General features: G+C 43.8%; 1 protein-coding gene across 1 annotated transcript in view; it reads left to right on the top strand.

Moving 5' to 3' along the window:
- The window catches only part of LOC129699345 (pleckstrin homology domain-containing family G member 1), a 216,258-nt gene that overhangs the window by 135,658 nt on the left and 62,051 nt on the right, over positions 1 to 18,549 (top strand). Inside the window, 1 exon segment of the mRNA XM_055639024.1 lies at positions 12,833 to 13,368. Coding sequence (XP_055494999.1) covers positions 12,833 to 13,368 — 536 coding nt within the window.

The following is an 18,549-nucleotide window of genomic DNA, read 5'->3' as shown; positions in this document are numbered from 1 at the left end:
GGGAGTACAGGTAAATAGTTCTCTGAAAGTTGCATCACAGTTAGAGAGGATGGTTGAGGCTTTCAGTACATTGGCCTTCAACATTAAGTATAGAAGTTGGGATAGACATAAAGTGCTGGAGCAACTCAGCAGGTCAGGCAGCATCTCTGGAGAAAAAGGATGGGTGACGATTTGTGTCGGGACCCTTCTACAGACTGGACTTTGGTGTAAACCAGCATCTGCAGTTCTTTGTTTCTACATAGAAGTCGGCATGTTATGTTACAGTTGTTCAAGACATTGAAGTGAGTGTACAGTTTGGGACACTTTGCTATAGAAAATATGCCATTAACCTGGAAAGAGTGCAGAGAAGATTTACAAGGATGTTGTCAGGACTCAAAGGTCTGAGTTTCAGAGAGGTGTTGAGCAGGATAGGATTTTATTCCTTGGAGCAAAGGAGGCTGAGGGGTGATCCTATGGAGGTGTATAAAATCATGAAGGGAATAGATAAGGTAAATGTATAGTCTTTGTCCCAGGGTAGGTGAAACAAGAACTCGAGGGCATAGTTTTAAGGTGAGAGGGGAAATATTTAATACAAACCTGAGGTGCATCTTTTTCATTCAGAGGGTGAGGGGTATATGGATTGAGCTGCCAGAGACAGTAGTTGAGACAACATTTAAAAGACATTTGGACATGTACATTGATAGGAAAGTTTGAGAGTGACATGGGTCAAATGGGATGAGCTTAGAAGGATAATCTTGGTTAACATGGATGAGTTGTGCTGAAGGACCTATTTCATTCTGTTTGCCTCTGTGACTCTACCCAGACATGGCTCCAACCTGCTGCATGGGGTTGAAATGCTGGAAGAAACGATTCCTGTCTCACAGAGCAGCTGCCATTTGTTTGCCTCCTGATCCACATTTTCCTCTGTGAATTGGAAAAGCGATGTCTTAACACATCCAGATCTTTCTCACAACATATGCCCATCGAATTTCCAATGTTGACGGGTTGCAGATCCTGATAAAGGTAGCAATGTGTTTAGATGTAAAGGCCGATGCAATGCAGCTGTGTTTTAATAAGCACTGCTCCTTAGGAATTAAAGTTGCCCTTTGCATCAAAGCATTTTGACACGAGGATCTTGTGTTCAATGCATTTCATTTCTCAGAAACCGATTTGCCACTGGCAAGGCCATTATTTAATGATTCGCCCCAGGTTCCTATCCCAGATTCATTACCCGAGCAGTTTGCAAGTCGGAAAGAAGGCTCTGCAGAGAGTAGTGTGTTCGGCCGAACACACTATGGGAACTTCACTCGTCCCTCTGCAGGAACTATACATTAGGAGGCGCAACTCCAGAGCCAATTAGATCATGGGAGACCCCTTCCACCACTGCAACGGACTGTTCCAGCTGCTACGTTCAGGCAAACGCCTCCGTTGCCATGCTGTGAGAACGGAGAGGTTGAGAAGGAGTTTCTTCCCAGAGGCCATAAGGACTGTAAACTCCTATCTCACCAGGGACTAATTTACTGTTTTTTTTTTAAATTGCTGTTTTTCCCCTTTTTCCTTCCGCCCACGATATTTAACATGTAAAAGAATATGTGATTCTGTTTGTAGTTTGTCTGGTTGTTTGTTTGTTTGCCTTTTTGCACAAAGTCCGCGAGCATTGCCACTTTTCATTTCACTGCACATCTCGTATGTGTATGTGACGAATAAACTTGACTTGACTTGAAATGTTGTCGCCTGGCAATATATTTAAGTAAAAACATTGGCCAGTCAAGGACACTGGATAGTTAAACCAGGGCGTTTAGCTCAATCATTTAGATAATGCTGAGAACAGAGTTTCCACACAGCAGAAGATGTCCGCAACCCGGCAACAACCAGCAAATCCATCCCGTCAGTCTCCCAAATGGTTGTTAGTATGTATGGGCCTTGTGTAAGTCAGGTGTTTGTAACCTCGGAGGACTTGTATTGTTTTAACTCCCAAGTTCCCTAATGTGCCATTGATCTGCAGCCTTAAACTGCTGCAGTCCTACTGGTGAAGGTTCTCCCACAGCTCCATTGAGAAGGGATTCCATGACTCAGACCCAGGGATTAAAAATGTGCAAATTACAATGGTGTGCAACTTGGAAGGAAACCAGTAGGTTGTGGTCTTTGCATGAGACTGCTGATCTTGACCTTCTAGGTGGTGGTGGGTTTGGGAAGTGCTGAAGGAGTAGTTTGGGTGAGTAATGTGATGCCTTTGGTAGATGGTGTGCACCTCAGCCATTTATGTGCTTGTGGTGGAGAGGATGAATAAGGTGGAGGACGGGGTGCTTTTCAAGGACTGCTTTCTCCTGGATGATGTTGAGTTTCCTGTGTCGTTGGTACTGCATATAGCCAGGACAGTAGAGTGTATTTAACCATGCTCCTGACTTGCCTTGAGGGAGGTGGGAAATGCTGTAGGTTTTGTGGTTTGTCCAGTTGAGTTTCTGGTCAGTGGTAACTCGAAGGACGCTGATGGAGTGCCATTGGCAATGATCAATCACCCTCTGAGTGAAAAAGATGCTTCTCCCGTTCCTATAAAATATTTCCCCTCTCACCTAAGCCTATCCCTTCTAGTACTTGATACACCTACACTGGTGGGGAAAAAGACTATTCATTTAGTTTATCTATTCCTCTCATTATTCCATTTGAAGTTCAAGGCTAAGAGGTTAGATTCTCTTGTTAAATGGTTTGTTGCCTAGCATTTTTGTGATGTGAATATAAATTGCCACTTCAGCCCATGCCTGTTTGCTATCTAAATTTTGCTGCTTGCTGCCCAGGCTTTGCTGCTTGCAGCCATGAGTTACTTAATTTGCTGAGTTGCAATTAGAATGGAATATTGTACCTTCAGTGAAGGTCCCTTCGTCTGACCTTGTGGAGAAGGGAGGTTATTGAAGCAAACAGAGATGGTTGATCCTGGGGCATTGTTTGAGGAAAGCCTACAGTAAAGTACTGGGAATGTGAAGATTTACCCAAATATCATCCTTTGTGCAATGTACGATTCCATTGATTGGAGTATTTTCTCTTTAATGCCTAATGACTTCTGTTCTACCAGGGCTCGTGGAAGCCACAGTCAGTCAAATGTATTTGTATCGTGTCTTTCACGTCCTTGGGACATTGCAGAATTGCACAGAATTGTGTACAAAGAGCGAGCCCCGTAAATAGCAATGTGACTATCCAGCTGATCCATTTAAGGAATTGATTAAGGAATAAAATACTGCCAATATATCCAGGACAATCTGGATGTTTCTCCTATTATTACTTGCAAAGTCTTTCCCTGATCTACAATGTGTGCAATTTGAGACTCTCCACTTGCCTGGATGAGTATAGAGACATGGAAACATAGAAAATAGGTGCAGGAGTAGGCCAGTTGGTCCTTCGAGCCTGCACCACCATTCAATATGATCATGGCTGATCATCCAACTCGGTATCCTGTACCTGCCTTCTCTCCATACCCCCTGATCAATTTAGCCACAAGGGCCACATCTAAATGTGAGGTTATCCATTTTGGTGGCAATAAATGTGAGGTTATCCATTTTGGTGGCAAAAACAGGAAAGCAGGCTATTATCTAAATGGTGGCCGACTAAGAAAAGGGGAGATGCAGCGCGACCTGGGTGTCATGGTACACCAGTCATTGAAAGTAGGCATGCAGGTGCAGCAGGCAGTGAAGAAAGCGAATGGTATGTTAGCTTTCATAGCAAAAGGATTTGAGTATAGGAGCAGGGAGGTTCTACTGCAGTTGTACAGGGTCTTGATGAGACCACACCTGGAGTATTGCGTACAGTTTTGGTCTCCAAATCTGAGGAAGGACATTATTGCCATAGAGGGAGTGCAGAGAAGGTTCACCAGACTGATTCCTGGGATGTCAGGACTGTCTTATGAAGAAAGACTGGATAGACTTGGTTTATACTCTCTAGAATTTAGGAGATTGAGAGGGGATCTTATAGAAACTTACAAAATTCTTAAGGGGTTGGACAGGCTAGATGCAGGAAGATTGCTCCCGATGTTGGGGAAGTTCAGGACAAGGGGTCACAGCTTAAGGATAAGGGGGAAATCCTTTAAAACCGAGATGAGAAGAACTTTTTTCACACAATGAGTGGTGAATCTCTGGAACTCTCTGCCACAGAGGGTAGTCAAGGCCAGTTCATTGGCTTTTTATTGTACCTTGGTAAGATGGGTCTTGTGGGAGGTGGAAATGGTGAGATTGCCAAAAGGGAAGAAGAAATGGATGTTTGCCTTTGCCTATGTCGGCGGTCCCCGTGCTGGTAAGACCAGCATTAATCACATATCCCTGGGTGCCTTTTGTAGTGGATGGACCTTGATCACTACAGCACACACGACACGCATAGATACATAGACAATAGGTGCAGGAGTAGGCTATTCGGCCCTTTGAGCCAGATCACCATTCAATGTGATCATTCAAGATTTAAGATTCAAGATTCAATTTAATTGTCATGGCTGATCATCCACAATCAGTACCCCGTTCCTGCCTTCTCCCCATGTCCCCTGATTCCACTAGCCCTCAGAGCTCTATATGACTATCTTTTGAATTAATCCAGTGAATCAACCTCCACTGACTTCTGAGGCAAAGAATTCCACAAATTCACAATTCTGTGTGAAAAGGTTTTTCCTCATCTCAGTTCTAAATGGCCTATCCCTTATTCTTAAACTGTGGCCCCTGGTCCTGGACTCTCCCAACATCGGCAACATGTTTCCTGCATCTGGCTTGTCCAATCCCTTAATAATTTTATATGTTTCTATAAGATTCCCTCTCATCCTTCTAAATTTCAATGAATACAAGCCCAGTCGCTCTATTCTTTCATCAAATGACAGTCTCGCCATCTTGGGTATTAAACTCGTGAACCTACGCTGCACTCCCTCAATCACAAGAATGTCCTTGCTCAAATTAGTAGACCAAAACTGCACACAATACTCCAGGTGTGGTCACACCAGGGCCATGTACGACTGCAGAAGGACCTCTTTGTTCCTGCACTAAACTCATTATAAAGGCCAACATGCCATTAGCTTTCTTCACTGCCTATTGTACTTGCGTGCTGTCGGTGACTGATATACAAGGATACCCAGGTCTCGTTGTACTTCCCCTTTTTCTAACCTGACGCCATTCAAATAATAATCTGCCTTCCCGTTCTTGCCACCAAAGTGGATAACCTCACATTTATCCACATTATACTGCATCTGCCATGCATCTGCCCACTCACCCAACCTGTCCAAGTCACCCTGCAACCTCATAACATCCTCTTCATAGTTCACACTGCCACCCAGCTTTGTGTCACCTGCAATTTTGCTAATGTTACTTTTAATTCCTTCATCTAAATCATTAATGTCTATTGTAAATAGCTGCAGTCCCAGCACCAAGCCTTCAGTCACCCCACTAGTCACTGCCTGCCATTCTGAAAGGGACCCGTTAATCCCTACTCTTTGTTTCCTGTCTGCCAACCAATTTTCTATCCATGTCAGTACCCTACTCCCAATACCATGTGCTCTAATTTTGCCCACTAATCTCCTGTGTGGGACCTTTTCAAAGGGACTGAATTTCATTCCTTACCAACAGAGCTACCCCACCCCCTCTGCCCATCTGTCTGTCTTTTCGATAGGACGTATACCCCTGAATATTCAGTTCCCAGCTCTGATCCTCTTGCAGCCATGTCTCTGTACTTCCCACAACATCATACTTACCAATTTCTAACTGCTCCTGCAACGTTGAGGAAGGAATACTTACTGTTCATACTTCCATACTTGGAAGGGTGGTAGATCAGATATGAAAGAAGACGTAATGGCATTCACATTCATATCTGCTGCTCTTGGCTTCCTACATGATGGTTGTTGTGAGCTTTCAAGACTTTGTTAAAGTTGGTGAGTTGCTGCAGCATTTAGTTTAGTTTAGAGATACAGCACGGAAACAGGTCCTCCGATCCACCGAGTCTACACCGTCCAGCGATCCCTGCACACTAACACAATCCTACACACACTAGGGACAATTTCAAATTGTCAGCGCCATAGGTGGACACTATTTGCAAACCATGGGTATGCAAACTAAGAATTTCACCGTGCCTTGTCACATGTGACAATAAAGTATTCCTCAAACCTGTACGTCTTTGGAGTGTGGAAGGAAACCGGAGCACCCAGAGAAAATCCACACAGGTCACGGGGAGAACGTCCAAACTCTTTAGAGACAGCGCCTATGGTCACGATCGATCCTGGGTCTCTGGCGCTGTAAGGCAGCAACCCTACCGCTGTGCCACCATGCCGCCCCGAATATACGTCCCCACTATACGGTCAATAACAACCACAAGAGGATGGAGAGAATATTTAATGGCTCATCTGTACTTAACGTGTCTCACTTTAGACCACACTGAAAATGCCGTGCACCTGTTCAAATCTCCATATTATAAAAAGAATGAGCCAGTTGAGAATTTACAAGAAATATGTGCACAGACGACACTGTGGTGTCCTGCCATCTGGACACACAGAACAGTCTGGGCCTTTTAACTTTTATCAGAGCATCTCCCTTATTTCTAGATGTCTTTGAAATGATGCAAGGATTTTAAGCAGGCAAACATGTCTATGTTTCCACTTGGATAGCAACCAAACTAGGCATCATAAGTATAATTTATTTTTTCTACCTTATGATATTGCTGGAGGCCATGTGGCCCATTGGAAGTGTGCAAGCTCTCCGAATTCTCATCAGTCTCATTCGCCGCTTCCCTATAACATAATTTTCTCTTGCTTGCTCATCAACTCTGCCCCCCTCCCCCCCACCCAATTCAGGCAATTTACAGTAATCCAGTAAACTACCAACAAGATGTTTTGGGTGTTATGTGAGGGAACTGGAATATCCAGGAGAAACTCATGCGTTCATAGAGAATGCGTAAACTCCCCGTGGAAATTACTTGAGGTCAGTGTCATGCATTCAGTGGTGGTGGTAGTCCCAAATGAATCCGTAAGAAATCGGGAGAACCTGGAGACTAGTGAATGCAAAAAAATTGCTACCACCTGAAGTTGTCGAGGTGAACTGTAATGCATTCATAAGAAAAAAGGTTCAGGATATGGCATTAAGTATTTTGATACAAAGGTCTGTGCCAATCACTGAAGGGTAAAATCTAACTCGGAACAATAGGTCCAAGTGAGTAGAAGCAAGTGACTTCTGGCTGATCTTAAGCAACTGGAACAGTGGAGCTTTCTTCACAAAATAGTTTTGTATTCTGGTAATCCCTATAAGGATAAAGCCTTCCAGTTTATCCACCGATTTACCAGGTCACACCAGGTTCACTCCATGGTGTGCATTTAGTTAGTTGAAATCAGGTGAGTCAGTTATTTTGTAGAATTGTTCAGCATGGACATGGGCCCTTCAGCCCTGACGATGATTAAAATAGATATCTAAACTAATTCCATTTGCGTTTCCTATCCATGTACGTGTCCGAATGATTAATATACGTTGTAATTGCACCTGCCTCTGCCACCTCCTCTTGTGACTTATTCCATAAATCCGCCACTTGTGATCTGAAAACTGCAGCAATCTCAACCCCCTGAGGTCCCCCTGAGGTCGTTGAGATTTTTTAAGCATTTTTAGGTCACATTCAATGAACCAATCTGCAGTCTGTTGCACGGGTGACAAGACTCGCAGTTTAGCTGTTGAAGCTCGGCAGCTGAGCTGGCACTGTATCCCTAAACTAAACTAAATGCTGCAGCAACTCACCAACTTCAACCTTGAAAGCTCCCAAGAACCGCCATCTGGTAAACCAAGCGCAGCAGATGCAAATAACCATATAACCATATAACAATTACAGCACGGAAACAGGCCATCTTGACCCTTCTAGTCCATGCCGAACACATAATCTCCCCTAGTCCCATATACCTGCGCTCAGACCATAACCCTCCATTCCCTTCCCATCCATATAACTATCAATATGGGAATGGGAATGCTATTACCACTTCTTTCATATCTGATCTCCCATCCCTCCATAATGTTCTTATCTCCTGAACTATGGAAAGACAGGTTTATGACCAGAGGGGGAGTGCAACAAAAATCGACCAGATTGATTCTTGCACGGCTTCTTCATTCAGTGACGAGACTATAGGTCAGTAAGCCTGACATCCATGGTAGGAAATTTGGAGAGGATTCTGAGGGATAAGGTATACATGCAATTGGGAAGATATGGGTTGATGAGGGATTGTTTTTTTGTGTGTGAGAGATTGTGTTCAGGAAAGGTTTAGAAACAAATAGACCAGATGTGGGCAAATGGTGCTAGCCTTGATGGGGCGTTTTGGTTGTCGTGGACGAGTCTGTTTCTGTGTTGTATGTCACTTTCTCTGGCAAGGCCTCTATTGTTGATCTTAGGACATAGGGTGATACCATGGAAATACTGTAATTTCTTACAGGGTGTGACGTTAAGGTTGGAATTATATTTTCAAGTCAAGTTTATTGTCTTATGTATGGTGAAGTACAGGTACAATGAAAATCATGCAGCAGCATCACAGGCACATAGACCCAGACAACACATAAATTATCCATAAATTACACACAAATTCTGCAAGACCATGAAAAGAAGAAAGACTGTGGCAAAGAAACAAGACATCAGTGAAAAACACAATTATAACAGAAGGTCGATGGTAGTTGGGGAAATGGTCTCGACCTGAAGAAGGGTCTCAACTCGAAATGTCACTCATTCCTTCTCTCCAGAGATGCTGCCTGGCCCGCTGAGTTATTCCAGCTTTTTGCGTCTATCTTCAGTTTAAACCAGCATCTGCAGTTCCTTCTTACACAAATTGTCCACAGTGTTCATTTGCTGAGATAGGATTAGGGTTGTGCAGATTGGTTCAAGAACCAGATAGTTCTGGGCATGGGTGAACTAGGGGTCAGCATCTAAAAGTAAGTGACTAACTGTTCAGGACTGAGGTAAGGATCTGTTTGCACCCACAGAGTAGTGAATCTGCAGAATTTTCTAGCCAAGGGTGCCGTGGAAGCTTTGTCATTGAGTATGTTTGAGCCAGAGATTGAATGAGTGAATGACATGAAAGAATGTGGGATCAGTTTAGGAATCTGGCCCTTGCGTAAAAGAGCAGCAATGTTTTTTTAATTGTAGGATCAGATACCAGGTGCCAAATGTCCTACTCTTGTTTCTTGCATTCTTTTGTACAATCTGGTTATGAAGCATCAATGGGCTTTAGCTGAGTGCACAAAATTGGATTGGGATACAAAGCCCATTGTAGTTCAGTAGCTGGCCACCACTGGCTGATGTGGTGTACGAGTAGATAATGGTCAAGGTAATAGGGGCCAACCATATTTAAAAGTACTAGGGGCCAACCATAATTAATCAAGGAGTTAATGCCTTTTGAGAGCAGCAAATTGTCCCCAAGGACTTGGTCCACAACATCTTATCGCCTTGTCATGATGGAAAAATTGGTTATCCAAAGGAGGCACAAAATGAACTCCTACAGCTGATCCCAAGTGGAAGATTAGGGTTTTGCAACACCAGCCAAGGTTGTTAGGCCCTTTAGCTAACTTTCAAAAGATGAACAACCATTTGGCTCCTCGCTATTCTTTCCCTGCTGCTTCAATTCAATACTACAAGTACACATCCCAAAGATGCAGGTTGGTGGGTTAACTGGCCTCTGTAAATTACCCTTAGTTGTATGGAGTGGTTGCAAAAGTAGGATAACATAGGACTAGTATGAATAGATGATCAATGGTCCGTGTGGACTCAGTTGGCCGTAGGGCCTGTTTCCATGCTGTATCTTTCAATCAAAAAAGCCCCAGATTTTCTGGGAAACAATATGCTGTTTAAGTCTAATTTTAATTAGGAAAACCACATTATGCTCCTCTGGTTTCTTTACATTTTTAGTTCTTGTGATCTGTATGTTGCTGGTAAGGCAACGTATTTCATCATTTCTAATCCCCCTTGAACGTGATGGTGATCTGTTGCAGTCTTTATGGTAAAGTCTGCAATTGAGTAAGGGGTTAAATTTTGGTTAGGATTTGAATGGTGGTGACTTGTAAATCATAATGGCGTGCAACTTTGGAGGAGGTCCGTTTTAGGTGGGGTTTAAGCCATTGAGAATTGTTGGCGTTGTACTCATCCAGATTATTAACGGAGAGTATTCCACCACACTCCTGACTTTGTAGATTGGGGAAACGTTTTTGGGGTGTCAGGAGGTGAGCCGCTTATAGCAGGGCTCCCTGCCCCTGACCTGCTTTGCAGCCATAATGGTCATGTATAGGAATAACTCAGCAGGTCAGGCAGCATCTCTGGTGAACATGGATAGTTGAGGTTTTGGGCGGAGACCCTTCCAGCATTTGCAGTTCCCTGTTTCTATATGGTCAAGTACAGGTCTAGCTGAGTTTGTATTCAGTGGTTATGGTCAGGAACCTGCTATGGTAATTGCCGATGGTTGTTGCCTGACACTTATGGAATGTTTGTTACATGGCATTTACCAGTTCATGCCTGAATGGTGCATGCCATTATGATTTGCAAGTCCTTCATCACCACCATCCAAATCCTAGGGCAGTTGCATCAGGCATGGCCTTCTTCATTTGCTGAGCACAACACCAAACATTGGCTTGTTGTTCCCTTAGATTCCTATGAACCTCAATTTTCCTTGATATCCATTGCAGAGGGTGGTGAAAATTGCCCAACGCATCACCGGTTCCTCGCTCCCCTCCATTGAGTCTGTCCAAAGCAAGCGTTGTCTGTGGAGGGCGCTCAGCATCGCCAAGGACTGCTCTCACCCCAACCATGGACTGTTTACCCTCCTACCATCCGGGAGGCGCTACAGGTCTCTCCGTTGCCGGACCAGCAGGTCCAGGAACAGCTTCTTCCCGGCGGCTGTCACTCTACTCAACAACGTACCTCGGTGACTGCCAATCACCCCCCCCCCCGGACACTCCTCCCACAGGAAAAACACTATGTCTGTATATATGCTAATGTAAATATTTATTCAAATCATATGCTATGTCTCTCTTCCAGGGAGATGCTAAATGCATTTCGTTGTCTCTGTACTGTACACTGACAATGACAATTAAAGTTGAATCTGAATCTGAATCTGAATCATATCACATCTGGAACTTTCTGGAATGTTCTTGATCTGGAACTTTCTCCAAGTCTGAGATTAAGTATTCCACACTGTGTTGGAAACAAGAGCAAAGTGATCCTGATAAAACCCAAAATGGGCATTGGTTGTTAGTTAGTAGAAATTCTGAATTCTCTGGGGTGGAACCCTCTCCAAGACAGACGTGAAGCTCACCGTTTGACCTGTTTTTACAAAATGTTAAATGGTCAGCTCGACGTAGACTACAAGACCTACACCAAACCCAAACCAATTAGGAGCAGACGAGGGTATTCAATCCAATTTGTGATCCCAGCTACAAAGACAGATGTATACAGCAATTCGTTCTTCCCCCGCACAATTAAAGCATGGAATAATCTCCACCCAACTATAGTTACCCAACCAGATGCAACTAAATTTAAAGTAGCTCTTTCTTCCCAATAACCCTTTCTGGCTTAAGCCCTCCCTTCACCACTTCCAGTTTAAATTCCATTTGGAATATTTTGGAGGACCAAGAAACCAAGAACCAAGAACTAATGATGACGATGGCTTCCACCAAAGTGAGTGGGAATAGATGGGGTGATAATTAAACAAATTGGATTAGTCCCGTTTTTTGTGAGCAAAGCATACCTGGGCAATTTTCTACTTTGACAGGTAGATTCCAATGTTGTAATTGTGTTGGAGCAGCTTAGCTAGAGGCACAAATGGTTCTTCAGTTACTATAGCTGGGATGTTTTCTGGTCTCATAACTTTGTTGCATCCAGTAGTCTCTGATATCTCCTGATGAACTAAATCAGATTGTCTGCGAAGATGATGGGCAATTCTAGGAGGAGACTGAGGTGGATCATCCACTCTACTCATCTGCCTGAATGTGATGTGAGAGCTCTTCCATTGATTGTTTAAAATTGTACATCTGCCACAAAAGCCCTCGGTTTTATTAGATACAGTATCAAGGGATTCAAAGTTGCCTCGAGCATGATTTCTTGGCTGATCGTTAAGTACACATTGAACTGTTTGGATTAAATGATACATACTTGACATTTTCCTTCCATATCTTCTGAATGTTGGCCTTCATAACAAGAGGATTTCAGTATAGGAGTAAAGAGGTTCTTCTGCAGTTGTATAGGGCTCTGGTGAGACCACATCTGGAGTATTGTGTACAGTTTTGGTCTCCGAATTTGAGGAAGGACATCCTTGTGATTGAGGCAGTGCAGCGTAGGTTCACGAGATTGATCCCTGGGATGGCGGGACTGTCATATGAGGAAAGATTGAAAAGACTAGGCTTGTATTCACTGGAGTTTAGAAGGATGAGGGGGGATCTTATAGAAACATATAAAATTATAAAAGGACTGGACAAGCTAGATGCAGGAAAAATGTTTCCAATTTTGGGCAAGTCCAGAACCAGGGGCCACAGTCTTAAAATAAAGGGGAGGCTCATTTAAGACTGAGGTGAGAAAAAACGTTGTCACCCAGAGAATTGTGAATTTATGGAATTCCCTGCCACAGGGCGCAGTGGAGGCCAAATCACTGGATGGATTTAAGAGAGAGTTAGATAGAGCTCTAGGGGCTAGTGGAGGCAAGGGATATGGGGAAAAGGCAGGCACGGGTTATTGATAGGGTACGATCAGCCATGATCACAATGAATGGCGTTGCTGGCTCGAAGGGCCGAATGGCCTCCTCCTGCACCTATTTTCTATGTTTCTATGAATAATGGTAGTTAATGTCCAATTATTCTGCATATGTCATGACTTTTTTCTTTCTCTCCTCTTGCAGATGAGTACCATGAGTTCCCAGATATCCTCCCACCTGTTCGAGATACTCCCTCCCACAGAGCAGCCTTGACTGGACCCAGGGAGAATCGACGCTACTTTGGAATGAGGAGCATGGATTCGTATGATCGGGACCGCCCAGTCAGCTACAGCTCCACTTCGTCCTCGGCCTCCTCCAGGGATAGCCGTTGCTCCTTAAGCAGCGGCATGACTCTGGTCTCCAACAGTCACTTGGGCCTCGCAGGCCAAGAGAAGGAAGCCGGCGCCATCCGGCTGGAGTTGATTCCGACGCGGCAGTTATCCGCAGAGGAGCCGCATGGTAGGGGCAAGGCGGGGTGTGTGAATCCTGGGGAGGTGGCGGAGAAGAGGCCGGCAATCGGTGGGATTAAGAGACTCGACTCCAGGGGAATCCCGAAGAGCCGTGCAACTTCTCCACTGGCGGCATCTGGAAGTCCCAAACTGCTTTACGTGGATAGGGTGGTGCAGGAAATCCTGGAGACAGAACGGACCTATGTTCAAGATCTGCAGAGCATTGTCAAGGTATTTACCTAATTGCTGATTAAAAATGAAACGAAGGTCATTGGACTCACTCCTTCCCAGGCTGGTAGTTGATTGCTTATTGGTCATATACCGTTATAAAAATGTCAGTTGGATAATTCTCCTTATCAATATTAAAGGGGTATTAATTGAGACATTTCCATCCTGCTATTTTACAGCTTGAAATGCCATTGGCAGCCAATTAAATGTTAAGCATGAAGAGTAAGGCCATCAATGGAGGAAGAATGGCCTGCTGATTGTAGGGGTGTAGCAGGTTACTGACAGGGTCATGGCAACATTTCAGAAGAGTGGTGAGACTTCTGGAGTTTTTTCTGACCTCTGTGTGGTCGATGCCCACTTTGGATGAGGGTTGGTGACGATCCACAACTTCAGGAAAGGACGAGGTATATCGTAAGGTGAAGAGTCATTGGGGCGGGTGGATGATGGGGAACTAGTTGCACAAGAAGTGTAAATGTGGAGGATTTAAGGTGCTGTTGGCAACTGTGTCATGACCTGGTATAATGAACGCCTGTCACTGCCACCAGATTCCACTGTAGGATCACCTGCGATGTGTTTTAATGTAGATATTGCCAGCCTCCTTCGTTTAGAGAAACAGCACGGAAACAGGCCCTTCGGCTCACCGAGCCTGCTCCGACCAACGATCCCCGCACATTTTTTACACAATCCTACATACACTAGGGACAATTTACGCTATAACATGCCAATGCACCTACAAACCTGCACGTCTTTGGAGTGTCGAGGAAACCGAAGATCTCGGAGAAAACCCACGTGGTCACGGGGAGAACGTACAAACTTCATACAGACAGCTTAGTTGGGATCGAACCCGGGTCTTGGGCGCTGCAAGTGCTGTAAGTTGCAACTCTACCGCTGCGCCACCTTGCTGCCCCGATACTGTTCTCTTAGTACAATTTTCGGGAAACCAACCACAGGTTTTGGTTGGGTGCTGAATTGACTCGATCAAATCTTTATGCTGTTGGAGCTTGTTTTTGGACGATATGGAAATGTTCTCCTGCTGGAAACTTAATAATTAAGGCTCTGATGCAATACAAGTGGTGCAATGTGTTTTCTAATTCCATGAACATCTCATGATTCTTATAACTTATAATGTACCATCCCAAACACTGCTCTTCCCCCACTTCATAATGATGTTGGAATTGCTGTATCTTATTAACATGTTTCTTACTGCGGATATCTACATTTGAGATTTTTTCATTCATAATGCTATCGCATTCCGAAGAGTGCACGTTTGCTCTCTGAATTAAGTTCTTCATGGCTGTGACATCGCCTATTCTCCCCTCTCTCTCTCCCTTCATTTCTTCGTTCCTCTGCCCCTCCCCTCATCAAAAAAAGGGATGGTCACATTTGCAGGCATTGATTGGGAGGTAGTTGAAATCATGGACTTCTTTCCTCTGATTTTAATCTGAAGGGCGACAAACTTTTACAAGGAACCCTGCCACTTTTGCTTGGGCTCCATATGGTGGCTGCAATTAGTGAAAGTAACGTAGGCAACCCACTTATAACCATATAACCATATAACCATATAACAATTACAGCACGGAAACACGCCATCTCGGCCCTACAAGTCCGTGCCGAACAACTTTTTTTCCCTTAGTCCCACCTGCCTGCACTCATACCATAACCCTCCATTCCCTTCTCATCCATATGCCTATCCAATTTATTTTTAAATGATACCAATGAACCTGCCTCCACCACATCCACTGGAAGCTCATTCCACATCGCTACCACTCTCTGAGTAAAGAAGTTCCCCCTCATATTACCCCTAAACTTCTGTCCCTTAATTCTGAAGTCATGTCCTCTTGTTTGAATCTTCACTATTCTCAAAGGGAAAAGCTTGTCCACATCAACTCTGTCTATCCCTCTCATCATTTTAAAGACCTCTATCAAATCCCCCCTTAACCTTCTGCGCTCCAGAGAATAAAGACCTAACTTATTCAACCTATCTCTGTAACTTAGTTGTTGAAACCCAGGCAACATTCTAGTAAATCTCCTCTGTACTCTCTCTATTTTGTTGACATCCTTCCTATAATTGGGCGACCAAAATTGTACACCATACTCCAGATTTGGTCTCACCAATGCCTTGTACAATTTTAACATTACATCCCAGCTTCTATACTCAGAACTTGGATGAAGTTTTGTTTTGGGGTCAGTGCAACAGGTGGTGACTGTCTCAAGAGCCCTTCAGTGAGCTGGTGGTCTGCCTGCCTCTGTCTCTGGGCAGAGTACTGCAAGCTGTGCAGGACAATAACCTGACTGATCTTTCTTGAGTTATTAACCTTTGCGAAGAACGGTGGAATGCTTGATTTTTGGTGAGCCCTCGGTGTAGTTAGTTGAGTTTAGTTTATTGTCAGGTGTACCACGTGTACTTATTTCAAGAGGGCATGTATACAAAAAACAGGGATGTAATGCTGAGGCTCTATAATGTGCAGGTCAGGCCACATTTCGATTACAGTGGGCTGAAGGGCCTGTTTCCAGGCAGTATCCCTAAAAACTAAACTAAACTGATTGAGTGCCTCATTTCCACCTGAAATTGGTTGTAATATTGTGGGTGTATTACACGTTACAATGGAGAGTACACTTAAATCAGTTAAACATTTTTGTAGGAGAAATCATAAAAACACAAGTCAATAGACAATAACCAATAGGTGCTGGCGTAGGCCATTCGGCCCCTCGAACCAGCACCGCCATTTAATGTGGTCCTGGCTGATCATCCACAATCAGTATTTAAGAAGGAACTGCAGATGCTAGAAAATCAAAGGTACATAAAAATGCTGGAGATACTCAGCGGGTGCAGCAGCATCTATGGAGCGAAGGAAATAGGCAACGTTTCGGGCCGAAACCGTTTCGGGTCAGAAGAAGGGTTTCGGCCCGAAACGTTGCCTATTTCCTTCGCTCCATAAATGCTGCTGCACCCGCTGAGTTTCTCTAGCATTTTTGTGTACCATCCACAATCAGTACCCTGTTCCTGCCTTCTCACCCATATCCCCTGACTCCACTATCTTTAAGAGCTCTAGCTAACTCTCTCTAAGTTGGTCCTACACAAAGCTATAAAGTGTACTGACAAGTGTACTGTTATTTTGGAATAAATAATTGCTGTCCTTTGGTCACGAACGCCACCACAGCATCCACATGACTCCCAGACAGAAGTTTTAAAAATACTCAGAGGGTAGTAATCTCTATAATTGGGGGTTGAGGCCAGATCGCTGGATACACAAGATAGTGATAGATAAATATTTGAAAGATCGAGAGTTGGGAACTGGCACAGAAGAGGAGTTGAGGCCTGTATAGATCGACCATGATCATACTGAAACATGGGCAGGAATGAGTGGTTGAGTGGCCTACTGCTCCTACTTTCTTGTGTTTTGTATGTTGTGTCTCTAAAGTTGCTGTGCAAAAATCATTGAGGCAGCTTTGTATTTAATTCTGGATATCTGGTGTGTGATTCCTCTCGTCAGGTTTTCTGGCTGAAAATCTGACTTAGTCTAAACAGTAAATGATGACTGACCTGTGGCACATATTCAGTTTGGATTCACACCATCTCCTTCACCCACATTCTTTCACATTCACAACTCTTCAATTCTTTTCTTTCACACCTTCTGTTCTTTCTTGCCCTTTCCCCCCCCCCTCCCCTCACAACCAGTCTGAAGAAGAGTCCAAACCCGAAACTTGAACTATCCATATTCTGCAGGGATGCTACCTGACCCATTGAGTTACTTCAGAACTTTGTGTCTTTTTTTGTAAACCAACCTCTGCAGTTCCCTGTGCCTATACTAGGTGGGAAAGATAGTAGCATCAACTGGAGTAGCAGTTTATTTGAGAACACTTGTGACTTGTGTACTAAGCCATTCAGAGGCTGAAGCTGGTTGATATGAAAGTCTTTATTCATCAAGAGAAATAGACATTCTTTTGGAGACTCATTCGGTATAATCTCCAAATTCAAAGTACATTGAGTTCAAATATATTTTAAATGCAAAGACAACAATAAATGATTAACTACAGTTTCAATGGCTCCAATTGTCTACTAAGCTTTACCATTTTGATTGTCGACAAGTAAACTGCATAGAAAGTACATATTTACAACGGGAGTATATTGTTGCTGCCAAGATTCCTCTGAATATCCGAAGCTTTCCTGGGCAAAGTGATTCATATGGATGGTCTCGAGGCTTCTGGGGACAGTGAATGCAGACATCCAGAATTAGTGTTGTGAGAGCTGACTCTCTTGAGTGCACAAATACCCCATCTATTGATAGATTGACAAATATGGTAATAGATAGATAGATACATACATACATACCATCAAATGGATTTTTAGAAATCGCTGCTTTTATAAAGGCAGCCAGCATCATCAGAGACCCACACCACCCGGGCCACACACTCATTTCACTCCTGCCATCGGGAAGAAGATGTAGGAGTCTGAAAACTAACACACACTTATCGTAAGAATTCCATTAATCTATTTGGGGCATTTAACAATAAAACACTCTTGAATATGCCTATTACATGCTGGATGTGCCAAGAACTCAATAAGTCTGCTCTGGAAGATTCCTCCATCTGTATCATTGTGGCGTAAAATAACTTGAACTGAAGATTTTATGATTTGATTTAGGTCAATTAACATACCCCATTATCTTGCGTTTGGCTTATGAATACTAGAACCAGTCATGGTCATGTGAGTTGCCAGTTTGCAAAGCTGTCTTTTTAATCTCAAATTGATTACAGCTTTCAATATACATTAGTACAGATATTCAGAAGACTGGTTCTTTTGTTTTTTAATTAATGGCCACTGCTGCCACATAATTCTATAACTGCTGAATAATCCACAACTAACTCCATCTGTGATGGGCCACTTCGGTTTGGCTTTACTCCATCGGGAGATGAGAAGGTGAAGTGGGGCAGTAGTGACAGGGATGAAACCAGATGAGCTTACGGGTTAAAGCCCTGTCCCACGGTACGTGTTCATTCCAAGAGCTCTCCCGAGTTTGCCCTGATTCGAACTCGGAGATTTACGGTAATGGCCACTCGTCGGTACTCGGGGCTCTTGAGGACATTTTTCAACATGTTGAAAAATCTTCACGAGTCTTCCCATGCTTACCTGCCATTAATGAGTCTTCCTGAGTACCTGCCGTTAGCGTTACGTGCCGCTAA

Source organism: Leucoraja erinacea, chromosome 8, assembly GCF_028641065.1.
Source record: "Leucoraja erinacea ecotype New England chromosome 8, Leri_hhj_1, whole genome shotgun sequence".
Classification (NCBI taxonomy): domain Eukaryota; kingdom Metazoa; phylum Chordata; class Chondrichthyes; order Rajiformes; family Rajidae; genus Leucoraja; species Leucoraja erinaceus.
The sequence above is the reverse complement of the archived record's forward strand: the minus strand, read 5'-3'. Positions and strand labels throughout refer to the sequence as shown.